The sequence below is a fragment of the Manis javanica genome, chromosome 1, assembly GCF_040802235.1.
Source record: "Manis javanica isolate MJ-LG chromosome 1, MJ_LKY, whole genome shotgun sequence".
In the NCBI taxonomy this organism is placed as follows: domain Eukaryota; kingdom Metazoa; phylum Chordata; class Mammalia; order Pholidota; family Manidae; genus Manis; species Manis javanica.
This window is the reverse complement of record NC_133156.1, coordinates 183483891-183499479: the sequence shown is the minus strand read 5'-3', so window position 1 is coordinate 183499479 and position 15589 is coordinate 183483891. Positions and strand designations below refer to the sequence as shown.

General features: G+C 44.2%; 1 protein-coding gene across 3 annotated transcripts in view; it reads right to left on the bottom strand.

Annotated features, from left to right (window-relative positions):
* TGFA (transforming growth factor alpha) overlaps positions 1–15589 on the bottom strand; it is a 102009-nt gene that overhangs the window by 19521 nt on the left and 66899 nt on the right. For all 3 annotated transcript variants that reach the window (XM_073211853.1, XM_036998275.2, XM_036998276.2), the window contains one exon: positions 90–210. In XM_073211853.1, coding sequence (XP_073067954.1) covers positions 90–210 — 121 coding nt within the window. The remainder of the gene's footprint in view (positions 1–89; positions 211–15589) is intronic.

Sequence of the window (15589 nt, the reverse complement as noted above, 5' to 3'; positions counted from 1 at the left end):
CTGGCACGGCCTGTGGAGGTAAATGCTCTTTTAATTGGCTGTTGGGATGTCCCCCAGCCACAGGGCCACAGGACACTGGGGTAACTTACACACATGCTGGCTTGTCCTCCTGCACCAAAAACCTGCAGGTTCCATGGAAGCAGAACTGACTGTGGGAATCTGGGCATTCATTAAAATGGAACACCACAGCGGCGGCCACAGGCGGGTCGGCTGGAGAGAGAAAAGACATTTGGTCAGATCCACGGGATAGTGAGACATGCCCACAGACCCCCACCCCACCAGTCAAGGAGGGGTGGAGCCCTGATGGCGAGATCTCTGGTCCCTAGAGCATCTCCTCCTCAGCTCTCATTCATTTCCTAAGTGCCGGTCCAGGACTGGAGATGCCTGCATTGTGCACTTTCCAGCTGGGCTTTAGTTATTTACATTTGTAGAAAACAAAACAATCTCTCCAAAAGATGTGATAATTCAGAGTTTATCATAACAATCTTACTATTTAAGCCTATTGCTCAAGAATGACCTAATTTTACTTTTGCAAATTGATGGTGATCATTTTGTAAAGACAGCCTTCATAAAAATCCATTTTAAAGGCAAGAGACCAGAGGAAAGGTACAAAAGAGTACTTTGTAACTATTAAACTGATGCCAAGGAAGAATAGTTAATGATGCCAAAAGGTGTCCGCAATATAGTATTGTCAGTGAAACAGGTGACTTTCCAGTATGTTCTGTAGAATAAGATTCTCCATAAGCAAATAAACAGACAAAATTTAGACATGAAGATGTCTCAGAAGGATAGAATGAAAAAGGTAGCAGGGCTTCTCTGGGGTGACTGGGTTAGGAGTGATCACGCCATGAAGATGACTTTGAGCACAGAGTCCGTCCGAGAGCAGCACAGGAGATTCTGGGATAGCCATGAGGGGCAGGCAGCAGGGCAGGGCACACAGGCGGGTGCTACTCATTGCCCAGGCACCAGTGACTCTCAAGAGCGTGGGACATCACCAAACCTCTCAGGGTTTTTCTTCCTTGGCTTCAGACAGGAAAAAAATAGCAGCTAGTAGCATTGTAGGAACAACACATGTACAGACCTGCTGACCAGCCCAAAGGGCATCGTTTTTATTTTATTACAGACCAGCAGACTTGTTTTGTCCAAATAACACTTGAGACACAGTGGGAAGCTATTTCAAGATGGCCTGAAGTTCCTATGGCTTCTTTCAAAAGGTCCTCCTAGGTTTGTGTTTCAGTATTTGGGGATAAGTATTTCCTACTTATTTTCTGGAAAAAAAATTCCTTGGCGCTCTTTGAGGAACATCAGACCATTTCATACTGTGGGATTTTGGACCACCACTAAATATTAAACTCACATCACTGCCCCTCTATTCATGAATTGCTTCTAGAAGTATCAGGATTTTGGAAATCTCATAATTCTAGAAGCTAAAATTATAACAGAATCCTTGATGTTGAAGGTGAGAGAGCACTTAGGGGTAAAAGCATGGGCTTAGGAGGCAGAGAGCCATGGATGTGAATCCTGTCTGTCCCACCCGGATGGAGTAGTTGCAGCCTTCTAGCCTGCTTTGGTCTCTGTAAGATGGGAGTCCACCTGCCTCATGCGTGGCTCTGAGGCTGGATGAGGCAAAGCGTCTTAAGTGTCATACTCCAAGTGTCCTGGCACATAGCCCTCAGCTACGAGCTCTTCTCCTGTTATCACTAACACTCCCAAGATGCCAATGAATCCCCACATGTGATAGGACCACTGTAGTATGCACTCTCCCCCCACCCCTTAAATTCAGAGTGATGTGACTCAAAGTCCAAGTGTCCCCTTCAGTTCCTAATGATAGTTACTTTCACATGAGAGGGCAGCACAGAAGCCCAAAGCCAAGTGGAGATGTGGACCCAGGATGCTGGCCTTGCTCCTGGCTGCGGCATGTCCCTGTCCAGCAGCAGCCTCTGGGATGTGGGGTCCAACTGCCCAGGCTGCCCTGCGAGTCCCAGGCCTGGCTGGTTGGCGAATGGGCTTGGCCACTCACCGACACTGGATGTTAAGTTGAGACTGGAAGGATCTGCATACTTCAGATAACTGGCTTCTCTGTGCTCACTAAACTCATCAAGGAGCAAATATGGAGAGATGAAGGGGCTGGAGATTAGTGGGTCTAATTTGATTTAGACATTGAGAAGGCTTTTGATACGCTCCACAAAAGGCCATTTAGACAGCCACCTCCGAGAGGCTAGTGGAAGTCTCAGGGCTTAGAGCCGGTTCTGCAAAGTGTGCTCTGCACCAGCAGCTTCACCTCCCTGCAGGCGTGTCAGAAAGCTAAGTTTGTGGGTCTCACCCCAGACCTACTGAATTAGGATCTCTGGGGTGTGGCCCAGGAATGTGCATGACAAGCTCTCCAGGTGACTTTTTAAAAGTCAGATTTATTGAAATAGAATGGCTAGATGGTACCATTTGCCCTCCAGGCATTCTGATGCACACTGACACTTGAAACACAGGCTGTATTACACAGGAAACAAAGGATAGAGACAAAATGCCTGTTAGAAAAATTAAAATGACAGGGGTCCCGAAAGGGGTCTTTTCTGGAGCTGATCATTTTCCACTCTTCAAAATCCTGTGTGATACTAAAGCCTGCAGTCTGCAGACATTCTTTGTGGTAAAACATCAGGTCAGTAGATATACAGTAAAAGAAAAACTCTGGGTCTGTCTTTAGGGAATGCTCTTCTCCCTGACTGACGGGGGAGGAGTGCACTCAAGGCCACAGCTCAGTTCCCCTGTGTTCACAGATATTTTGCCTCAGCTTATAAATGACCTGAGGTGGCTTTATAAAAATAGGTGCCATAAAAAGGGGATGCAAATGGGAAAGACATGTGTGTGTGTGTGTGTGTGTGGTGTAGTGTGTGTGTGAAGGAGAGACAGAGACAGACATATGGGTGGGGAGTAGGGAGGGAGAGGGGACATGCACACAGCACAAAGGAAAGAGGGAAGGAGGAAGAGAGACAGAGACAGACAGAGATAAAAGATGGTGAGAGAGACTGCAAAGGGGAGGGAAGGGGAGAGAGGCAGAAACAGACAAAGACAGGCAGTGAGAAAGGGAAGGTCAGGGCAAAGGAAGATAAGGGTAGGTAAGAGCAAAGAAGATGGGTATTAGGTTAATATTTGAAGACACACATCAGAAAGTCACACGTATGTGCTGAAGCTGTGCAAGTTCTCTCTGCTGTGAAGCTAGCTCTCTGCTTCCTAGCAGTATAAGCAAGGATGTACACATTTCATTAGTTCATTTTGCATATGCAGGAGAGGTTCAACTTTGCCCCAGGCTGTAGTCAGCTGATTTGAAGGGGATTACTTGTGTTATGTGGACAGCATCCTGCATGATCTCTGGAAGACAATGCAGAAGCATCCTCTTGTGTAAAGAGTCTGTCCCTGCACACAGCTCACTAAGAAACCAACGGGCCCAGGTTTCCAGGAAACTCCATGCCATGGCCACAGTGCCAGCAGCTAACTGTGTGCTAGTTTTGCTCTCTGCAGAGACCAGATTTAGAACAGGAAGTCTGATGGTAGGAAGGTGGGCCCCTGCTCCACAATCCCTTGTCTGACTCAACCCAAGGCACTGGGGAGCCAGAGAAGCTCAATGCTACTTGAGTATCATGATCCTTAAAAGATTGTTTATTTTTAAAACCTTTTTCCTGGTTATAAAAATTTCATTGTAGACACCTTTTGTAAATGCCAATGTAGAATGAAAAACATCTTAGAGAATAAAACCTCTCTCAAATCTACCACTTAGAGAGAACCTTGAAAGTCCACGATGCGTGCAGACACACATACACTCATGTACGCTGTTTTTACTCTGTTATATGCATTTTCCCCTGATAGAATTACAAACATCTTAAAAGTGAACTTTTAGTTTAAGCCTCTTGAACAGGTACAGCCCCGACTCTGAGAAGTTCAGTGCTGGTAATGTGAGGGATGGTCTTGTTTCCCATGGTGCCCTTGGCAGATTTGGGGAATTTGTACTTGAGAAGTGGACAGGGAGGAGGGGACCAAACAGTCCCAAAGGTACACCGCATCCTGGACCTCTCCTCTCACCAAGCAAGTTCAGGGTGAGCCAGCCCCAGAGCAGGGGGGAGCGGGGGAGTCGGGGGGCATTGTTCATCCACCCTGCCCTGAGAGGTGCTGGGCAGGCCCCGAGGGCTGATGCACTCAAGAGCTCAGTGCAAGCACACAGCATGCCACAGGGAGGGAAGGTCATTGCTTTGGGGCTTTTAAAGGTGTTTGCCTCAAATGCCACTAGAGTCAGCAAAGAAAATCTCAACACCACAGTGTGGGCAGCCCAGACACACATGACTGTTCCCACGCATGGTCCCAGGAGCTTCACCAAGGTTTGGGAGAAAATAGACCCAGGGGAAGGCTGGGGAGGGGAGAAGAAGGGTGACGCTTTCTGAGTGTGTGCTATGTGCTCTCCCTGTGCCACCTCACAGAGCCAGGCAGGGCAGGTGGCCACAATAGGTGGCAATTTGCACATTAACTTAGATAGAAATGAGCTTTACAAGGAAACCCCCAAATTCCCAGCACCATCCCAGAGAATGAGTCTCTGAGCCTCACTCTTTTTCCCTTCTCTCTCCCTATTCTTTCTCTACCTTCCTCCATTCTCTCTGTCTCACCCTCTTAATTTTTCTTTCTCTTCTTTCTGATAACTCAAGGAACTATCAAGTGAAGGAAGGAAAGGCCTAGACACTTAAAACGGAAGAAAAACCTCAGTTAGAAAAAGAAGGCAGGTAAGGGCCTCTGGGAAACCCCAAGGAGGGCCCGGTGGATACTGGGTGGAGGGACAAGGGATGAGGCTGGCCTCATTCCCCTGGTCTGGCATCCGGCCTGATTAGCACCGGGGCTGATGGGGAATCAAATGTTTCAGTTTTCAGAAGACCTCCAAGGGAGAAGGAGTTTCTAAAGCTGCTCAGTTCCTGTTGCTCTGAAGTTTATAAGAGGCCTCTTGGACATGTTAAGCAAGCTGCACTTCTTGCAGACATCGCAGTTCTCTGGGGAGGCTGAGAGTTTTGCCCAGAGACCACAGACTCACTAATAGGGCTCAGAGCCCAGCCCCACTCATGGGAAGAGGGTCTGGAATAGCAATCAAGGGGCATGGAAACCACGGATTCAATTCACAGGAGGGGTCTCTTCAGCAGGACTGGGGAGGCAGCCATCTGGACAGCTCCCTGGGGAGCGGCATCCACACCACTGAGTACAATCACCGCCCCCTTGAAAAGCAGCCCTAATTGGACTTTCTGCTGGGCTGGTCAGTGGGAGACAGCTGAGGCTGAGGCGCCTCACTCTTTTGTCTAGATGTCTGAGATTGCAAACATGTCTGCCTGTTGCAAAGCTTACATCATTTATAGACATTTCATTACTTCCTCAGATATCATGGCTAACTTTCTGACCATTTAATAATGACGCCTGGCTCTTTAGCACGAACTTTCAGCCAAGGTTTTTGACCTGGGACTGAGTATTTCCTCTTCAGATACTGCAATGGCTAAGCCGACTAATGCTCTTGGAACGTCTAGGAGAAAAGGCAGTAGTAGATTTAATGAAGTAATTTAATGAAGATGGAAATCAGCAAGCAGCTCCTGGTGGGGCTGAGGGTAAACATCTGGGGCTGCCCTCTGAAGCTCCAGGTGCCCAGGCCTGTATTCTACCCCAGGGCCAGGCTAGTCACACGTGGTTCCAGGGGCCATTCAGGGATTGGGAAGGCTCACTTCAGCCTACTGGCGGGCCCATTTACAGGGATGGAACTCCAAGTTCATGTGAGGAAACGCACAAACCTGCTGATGAGCCAGTGTGTGCAGGAAAGGCAGGGATACAGAGGCTCACACCAGGGTAGCAGAGGTGCTGTGCCAGGGCGCAGGGACATCAGTGGAACAGGACATGAGCGCCTCTCCAGACAGAGGGCAATGAGCAGGGACCCTGGTGCCTGGGCATTTGGGGGAGAGTAAAGAACCTTAGAAGTTTTATAAGTGATTCTGAAGAGGAAGAGCATTGTCAGTATGGAGTGTGGCAATGCTCCTGACCTTGACCACAGACAGGACTGCCCCTCAAGGAAGATAATCTACAGGGACATTTCCTGAGGCCATGTGAATGGGCAGAACAAGGGAGGGTTTCAAGTGAGCAGTGGAACTTAGCAGAGTGCAGAGAAGTAACGCCTGGTACATTTACAGGAGTAGGAAGATGCATCTTATTCTCAAGGGCTGCTGACCAGAGGGGAACTCGGTTTTGCTGTTTGGAGGTGTGTGTGGGTGGTGGGATGAGATAAATATAATCACTCAACTGATGCACTCTTAAAACGAAGAGCAGGGGATACTTTAAAAATAATAGCTATGAAGCAGTTTGAAAACAGTTTGGCTTCACAGTACCATCATTTAGGGAGAAAGGACATTCATTTCAGTGAAGCAGCAAAAGACAAGTAGGTGGTATGCAAGTCCTTCTGCCTTTCCACCTGATGAGGTAGAGGGCTGTGGGAGGGTGGTGCTGTTTCTGTCACTACCACCACCCACCCCTAGATCCTCAGTCTCCTGAGAGTAACTCCTATACATAAATGATACATATTTTTCCTAGATCATGATCCTTGAATGCAGATATACAATATTTAGCAATTTTGATCTGTCCCTTTCCCTGATCTTAACTGGCTTTAGACCCTACTCACCCCTCCACCTCCACTTAATGGCACAGATACCTTATTATCTCATTCTAAGTCAAATAACCCTATGGGGCAAGCATTACAAGTCTCGTTTTCAGATAAGGAAATAAAACTAAGGCTTGGATGACCTTGCCAACTGACACGTAGTTAGAAAGTACTAGGATTGGAATTTTATCCCAGTTCTCTCTGGTTATGAGAGAATTAAGAGCTGTAGAAATTAGGATACTATTCAAGTCCAGGAAGACAAATGCTGGGAAGACACATACTCAAAATCTACAAATCGTGTGGCCATGAGGAAGGGGAACACTTAACTTGCTAGGCAGCTTCTAGTAATCAGAAAGGGGCATAGGGAAGAACAAGAGGAAGTATTACTTTATTTGGTGAGGGAGTAGGGAACTATGCATATGGAACTTATTTCAATTAGGGAGCAGTGCCTAAAAAACAGGTGCAAAAGAGATTTCTGCATGTCCACGGACAGTGGTTAACTGAGGGATAGCTAGTAGGGTGGGGCTGGTTCATAGAACGGTACAAGGCCACGTCACAAAGTACATCCCCACCAGTGCCCCCACCTCTAGGCTAGGGGATGCCCATGCCGGAGAGACTGGGAGCCTTTGGCTTAGAGCGGGGCTAACATGGGCTCCTGAATAGCTTCTGCAGCTTTAAACAAGATGCTGGGGGGAACCTAAGGGAACATCTGAGCTAATTTAATTTCTTCCGATCATTTCTCTCTGGGTAAAACCCAAGGGGCATTGGATATGGTGGAACCAAATTCAAAGAAAGTACTGGTAAAGAAATACACTTCCCCACCAGGACTGGTTGTTAATAACACAATACCTGTGTGTGTGTGTGTGTGTGTGTGTGTGTGTGTGTGTGTGTGTGTGTGTGATGGGAAAACAGATACACCATCAGAGAAAGTCACTGGTTGTATTTGACCCCATGAGATTCATCCTGCTTGTCCTTATTTTGAAGGCAAAGGCAGAATTCATATCACTTTTGGTACCTTTTTAGTCCAACAGGGAGAAGAGAATCAGATAACATAAACATAGACATAGACATACCTTGCTAGGTTCCTATCCCATCTAAAGTACCTAGGCTTAGAGTTTTTAATCCAATGGGGATTTTCTGAGGTTGGACTTTGAGGATGACTATTATTAGTAGTAGTACAGCTACTAATTATAAATTGTCTACTAACTGCAAGCACTCTGCCCAGCATTTTATACAGAGAATTCCATTTAATCCTCACAAAAATCCTGTGAGATAGTCATTATTATCCTGGTCTTATAGAAGAAAGGGAGGCTGAGGAAGGTTAACATTGTTCCATGTTGCTAAGTTAGTCAATGGCAGAGACAAAATAGGAACTCATGGTTGGCTGTCTCTAAAGCTCTTGCTCTTTCTAATGTAACATACTGTCACTTCAGAGGGTTTGTGCGTGCACGCGTGTGTGTGTGTGTGTGTGTGTGTGTGTGTGTGAGAGAGAGAGAGAGAGAGAGAGAGAGAGAGAGAGAGAGAGGGAGCGAGAGGAGGGAGGGAATGAGTTGAGGGATAAGAAATCCTTATGGGCACCTTCTGTAGCTAAGTCATTTGAAGAGTAAACAAATCAAGTATTACCATGAGCGTCTCAGGGCTTTTTTTAGAATTAAAAGAGCTAAAAGTTCCAAGGCAAAATGGCTTTAATTAGCAATGAGGCTTTAGGAATCTAAAATAAAATCTCAGTGAAATCATGTGAAGTAGGGGCTAAAACCAGAGTCTGCGCATACTCATCTAAAGATGCACAGCACACACATTTCAGTTTGGCCCTTTACCAGCACCCAGTCCCCACCAGGAGCGTGAGCCCCTTCCCATAGGGCATGGGCAGAGAAGAGGCCTGTGTGAGATGCCCTCAGCAGCCCCGAACTGCATTCCAGAACCCTTCTGAAAATGAGGTTGAAGTGGAAGGGCAATGCACTAGACACAGACAACTCTCTGCCCACTGGGCTCCTCCTCCTCCTCACCCTGGTCCCCGGCCCCCAGGGTGCTCCTTCTTGTCCTACCTTGCCCCAGCAATGTTATGCAGAAAGCCAATTAAGAAAATTGCAGGTCATGATTTTGCTTTGAAGACTGAGAGCCAAACCTCCCTTCTCTCTTATTACTTAATAATTTGATTTCAAAGAGACAGATCATTTATTTCATATCTTCAAACCAGAAAGCCCTCTATCCTAATTACATCCTCTTAGGTGGCAACCAGCATTTTGAAAATACTTCAAATTTCCATTTACATAGTCAGTGAGGATATCTGTGCTTGGATCTCACCAGCCAGCTTTGAGCCAAAATGTGAACAGCCCTGGGTACTAGAGGTGAGCCCTGCCGGACAGGGAATTTTGTCTGGGCTCTGTTGGGGCAACAGCCCTGTTGGAGCCCAGGGCTGCCTGGCTTCACAGTCTCTGTGCGGCTCTGTTCTCCTCTTTCCTAATATCAAAATTGTTAGACAAAGTGGTTGGCAGGAAACCCTCAATCCACCCTTAGGAAAAAATGTTTCCTCTTGTTGAGTCTTTGAACTATAATCCCTTCTAACCCTCCACACTCAGTACACGTAAGCACCAGGAAGATCGTTTTACTAGAACATTCTATGCCCTCTTAACTTTTGATAGATGCCTTTTTCATTTACAGTTTGCAGATGCAGTCTGAGTGGATGAAGGCTACTCCTTATTTTAAGTGAGGAAACTGAGGCATACAGAGATAAAATGAAGGCAAAGCTTAACAGCCTTAAGCATAGATGAATTTGTGGCTGGGACTTTGTCCATGACAAAAACATGACTCTTCCTTTTCCATCTCGGTGTTGTAGTGATGATTTTGGGTGGCGCTTAGATAAAGGCCCTTCAATCAAGATTATGTTCCTGAAGGAAGACACTGAGATGTTAAGAGAGTAATGAGATGTGGGCAATGATTTTCTCTCTTATAATTTTCCAAGTTTTATAAACAAACATTTTAGAATTTGAAAATAAGCATTATTTAAAACCCTACATTATGAAGAAAATTAAAGTTTAATTTTTAATTTTTATTGATTTTATCACAGATAAAACTCCAGTTTACTAAAAATAGAAATACCACATGACTCAGTAATTCCATTTCTAGGAATTTACTAAAAGAAAACAAAAACCCATGATTTGAAAAGATATATGCACCCCTATGTTTATTGCTGCATTATTTACTAGCAAAGATATGGAAGCAACTAAAGTATCCATCAATAGATGAATAGATAAAGAAGATGTGATACATATACACAATAGAATATTATTCAGCCATAAGAAATAAAGATAACCTGCCATTTGTGACAACATTGATGGACCTAGAGGGTATTATGTTCAGTGAAATAAGCCAGGCGGAGAAAGACAAATACCATATGATTTCACTTATTTGTGGAATCTAAAAACAAAACAAAATGAACAAAACAGCAGTAGACCCAAAGACACTGAGAGGTGACTGGTGGTTAAGACAAGGGGTTGGGGTGTGTGGGTGGGGAAGGTAAAGGGGATAAAGGGGCACAAAAATCTCAATCATAATATAAGTTGGTCATGGGAATGGTAGGGCAGCATGGAAAATGCAGCCAATGATTCTGCAACATTATTCTATGTTGATAGTAACTGCACTAGTTGGGGTGAGAATTTAATAATGTGTGTAACTGTTGAAACACTGTGTTGTACACTTGAAGCCAATATAATATTACATATCAACTTCACTTGAATAAAAAAAGTGTAGTTTTATATTAGACTGGCCTTTAGGAAACTAGATTTGAATCTGCATAAGATAAATCATGTTATTGTCTTGTGTTTTATCACTAAAAGGGGGATAAAGAGGAGGGAGACACAAAATAAATATTTAGGGAAGACAGAATGCTCAGATGAAAGATGTTTAGTAAGAGTTGACCTCAGGCTTGGCCTCTAGGCACAGAAACCCCACACGGTCCCACTATGAACAATAAAATACAGAAAGAACATGGCCTATGTGATCTACTCCATTTCCAACCATTATACTCATGTTGTTTTTTTTAATTGATAGAGGCCAGGCAGGGAAACCAATCTATGAAGGAGGCAGGGAATGAGAAGAAGTCTGAGGCAGAGACTCTTACAAGTTTCCCCATACCCTAGTTCCTCTCCCTCCTGGGCACACACACTACATTTCCCAGGTTCTCTTGCAGATATGTGTGACCATGTGATGACATTATGGCCAATGGATGTGAACAGAAGTCAAATGGGACACTCCCAGGTTTGGTCCATAAAAGACCTTCCTGGTGAGATCTCCCTTTTACTTTCCTTAGCTATGGCTCAGTGGAGAGAACTCCTCCAAGGGCATGGAGGAGGGAGAATCCTCAGAATGAAGAGAGCCTGGGTCCTTGAATAATTGCATGGAACAAAGTCTGTAAGACCAGGAACACCTGCACAGACTTTCACCTGAGCAGGAAATAAACAGCATTCAGGCTTATCTGTTGCAGCATCGAGTGTTACTCTAATGCCAAGCCTGATGTCTGAACAATGTTTGGGGGCTGGTTACTGAATTTATGATGAGGAAGAAATCCTCATAATAAATCACATCCTTTTCTCCCCTTCTCCCATCACCCATTCTGGGAACCTCATCCAAACACCAACAACATGTCTTACAGTTAGAATCTGAGGTCAGTCTGGCCCTGACTGAAGGCCTCTACTTTGAAACTCTTGCTCTTCAGCTTAAGGTATGCCCTGTCCATTCTCTAGCTTAGAGGAGTCAGGCCATCCCTTGCCAACCTCTGCAGGGGTGGTAACAGTCTTTTGGGGGCCAGGAATGACCTGTCCTTGCTCTGAATGTTTATGAAATCAGCACTTGTAACTGAGCAAAGTAAGGGTGGAGCAAAGGTTGCTTCTACAAGTGTTAGGAGGTAAGTGTGTGTGTGTGTGTGTGTGTGTGTGTGCGCGCGCCCAGGAGGGAAAGGGACTTGGGAACAGAACAAAATTTAAAGCATGCTGCTACAATTGACAGCTGGCAGGGCCCAGGTGAGGTGAACTTACTGGGTAACAAGACCTTGCAGGCAAACATCACCAAGACGGCACTGTAGCTACTCTGATTTCAGTCTGCCTGATACAGGAGAGTGCCCTCTAATTTCTCCATATCTCCTATTTCATCAGTTGCAAAATCACAAATCAATATGACTGGAAAAAATACATGAACGCCTGACCCAGAATGTCTTGATAATATCTCATCATTGTCACTGGAGGCTTTTCATCTACCCATTAGTGTTATGCACAGTGTGTTCCATATGAAACAACTTTCACAACAGTCCCACAAAGAGTTTTCTAGCTTGTCATTTAAAAGGTAATACATGCTCATTGTAGAAATTTCAGACAATACAAAAATCCTAAGAAAATTACTTGCCATCTCTCACTGAGGAATACACACTGTTTTTACAGAGCATATTACAAATGCTTATTATTTCCAGGATTTTCCTTTTTTTGTCCTTTGCATAAATGACTATGGTTCTTTGACCTCTTTTCCTTGTACTGATTTAGAATATGCATACTCTTTTTGATCTATTGATGGTTGTCTTTAAAATAAAAAAAAACTGACTTATTTACTCTTGTTATCAACCTGAAGAATGAAATCTGATGTTGTTAGATAAGAAATATAGCATACTTTTATTTCCTCCTCCTCATCCCCAGTTGGTTATTACTGTGTTCTGATTTCATGTCCCTATTACATTATTTTATATGTAACTTCTATTTTAATAATTGATTTTGACATCTGTACTAGTATAACTAAATTGACAACAGCCACTTGGACACACCTGATCACTGGTTTGGGGCTTATCTTGAGATAGTTATCTAGCTGAAGAGGGTCTTTGAACATTTTTTCCAGGGTAGGCATGTGAGGGGGTGTGTCGAGGTAATGAAATACCATCCTTCTGTGTTCCCATCGGAGCTCATGGCCTTGTGTATCAATGACAACTTCAGTCACGGTCTATTGATCCCACAAGGCCTCCTACCATTTCTTTTCATTCACTTTGTAATGCAAATTTATTGTCTCTTTCAGTTTAAGAAAGTTCTCTTTAGTTATTTTTTTGAAGATTATGTCAACCTTAGTTGGCTTTCTTTTCTTCCTATGGAATTATTATTCTGCTAGTTGAATCATCTAGTTCTGTTGATCAGAATTCACTTTCCTCTTCATTTTGTTTTGTGTTCTGGGAGAAGTTTCCCAGGTCATTAAAAAATTTTTCACTGATTTTATTAACTGTAATATCCAATCTGTTGCTCATTGGTCCACTGTGAATTCAAAATTGGTTGTCATACTTTTTCATTTCCTTGCCAGTAGTTCTTTTTTTTGATACTTGACAGTTTGAATATATTTCAGATTTCTATGCCAACTTCTCTTAGCTTTCATACATAGTATAATTTGACTACGGGAACACTATTTTCTTTTTATTTTTTTAAAAAAATTGAGGTGTAATTGACATAGTTTCAGCTGTATAACATGATTTGATATTTGTACATACTGTGAAATGATCATAATATGTCTAGTTAACATTCATCACCATGCATAGTTCCAAATTATTTTCTTGTGATGAGAACTTTTAAGATTTACTCTCTTAGCAACTCTCAGATACACTGTATTATTAGTTATAGTGGCCATGATGCACATTACACCCTCAGGACTTACATATAACTGAAAGTTTGTACCTTTTGACCCTCTTCACCTATTTTGCCCACCTTCCTAACCCTTCCTCTGGCAACCACCAATCTGTTCTCTGTATCTGTGAACATTTTTTTAATTAAAAAAACTTTCTAGAGTCCACATATAAGTAAGATCATCTGGTATTTAGTTTTCTCTGACTTATTTCACTTGGCATAATCCCCTATGGTCCATCCATGTTATTACAAATGGCAAGATTTCATTCTTTTTTATGGCTGAATGATATTCCATTGTACATGTCTATATACTATCTATTCATCTATTGATGGACACTTTGGTTGCTTCCATGTCTTGACTATTGTAAATATACATGAACATGGGGGTGCATGCAGCTGTTTCTCACAGCTCCCTGCTGTGGTTTCACAGGGGCAATGTCAGCTTCAGTCTTGGAGACACAAATTAGAGATTATCCAAATATCTTCTCTCATTTCTTAAGAGTATAGATAGTCATCAAAATTCCTTAAGAATGTTCTTCTCATATAATGAATCTTTTCATATGGCCAGTAATTTCTTTCACCATCATCTTTACAAAGATCTACTTTGTTGAGTATGAGGGAGTTAAGATAGGTTCTGTCAGAGACTGTGTGGCCCTGTTCAATATTTTGGGCCCAGATAAAGATATAAAAGCACACGTTGAAATGTACTGGCTTTAGATATCTGAGGAATCTGGCAGAGCAGGAGACAGAGCCAGTACAGCAGGGGGTTTATCTTTGAGCAAGAAGGTTTTTTTTTCTTCCCTGTTTGCTAGGCATCTGTGCGCCATGCCAGGGATAAGAGCTGAGTTCATCACTCAGTGAGGCCCTGCTGGTGACCGTTCTTGAGGCACTGATAGGATCCAGATGGACCTCCCCCAGCCCCACGGCCCCAGGCTGCCCTTACCCTTACCCCCTGGCCTCCGAAGATTGGGCTGTTGGTGTGAATCTGCTCGTGACAATCCCCTCACCTCCTGGAGGAGTGGTTGCTGCACGGAGGCTGAATGCACTCCATCTGTACCTTCAGTGGCAGAAATTCTTGAGGGCTCCTAGTTCCTGATACAAGATTGGAAATAGTTTCATATTCTGCAGATCACTTATTTCAATGAGCAACCAAGGGAAGATGAGAGAAAGGAAGAATAAAAGTGGTATGTTCAAGTCTCCCTTAATTTTCCTACAGACATTTTCTACATTTTGTGCACACAGGGTGGCCAATTTAATAGTACCTCATGACCCCCACCAAGTATTTAGAACGTTTCTCCTGGAGGCCATTTAACAAATGAGTGCGTTCTCAGTACTCTCTGTGGGAATCCCCAGTAAACTGTAAGCAAGCTCTTCTGCATTTTCAGAGAGTAGACAGGGTTCCCCTGGTGGATGTCTGAGCATTACCTGGCCACTGGCCACTGTCTCCTAGAGCTTCACTTCATTCCTCTCTTCAAGGTCTACCAGATGGCCGCCAAGGCCATTTCATTGTTCCTGCCCTTTCCATGAGGTGAGCCTTTACCTTGTACAAAGTTGGGAGGTCTTGGTTTAAACTCCACTAGCTAGGTATAAACCAACCATGTTGGTTCTTTGTTCTTAAAAGAAGAAATGTTAAAGGATTCCAGAAATACCAAGGTCATTTTACCCCTTAACAGTTTCTCTAAGCCATAACGGTTCAGGAACCTTATATTTTGATGAAACATTTCTTTTCCATCAAAATACAATAATATAGATGAAGCTCTAAAGAAACCTCTGCCAACTGGTTTGAATTGGAAGCCACACAAAGGAAGTCGCTCTCATCTGCATGACCGTCCTCTCAAGTACCTGCAGTCAGCCAGCAAATCTCTGAGTCTCTGTGGTGACCAACTCCCCGTAACAGCCAGCCTCCAAGATGGCTCCCAGTGACCCCCACCTCCTGGTATCCATGGCCCTGTGGAGACCCCTCCCACACCGTCTCCGTGTAGGTCTGCGTGGCAGGTAGGGCATGGGAGGTATGTGACCTGGGAGCTTAGGTCACAAAGGCCTGTCGCATCAGCCTTGCTCTCCCTCACTTGGATCGCTTCTTCTGGGGGAAGCTAGCTGCCAGGTCACCAGGATACCCAACAGAGTGGTCTGTGCGGCAAGAAACTGAGGCTTCTGGTGATATGAGTGAGCCATTATTAGGTCCCCAGTCAAGCCTTCAGATGACTGTGAAACCCCAACTGACATCTTGACAGCAACCTTTATAGAGACACTCAGGAGACCCTCCTGCCCAAGAGGCCTCTAAATT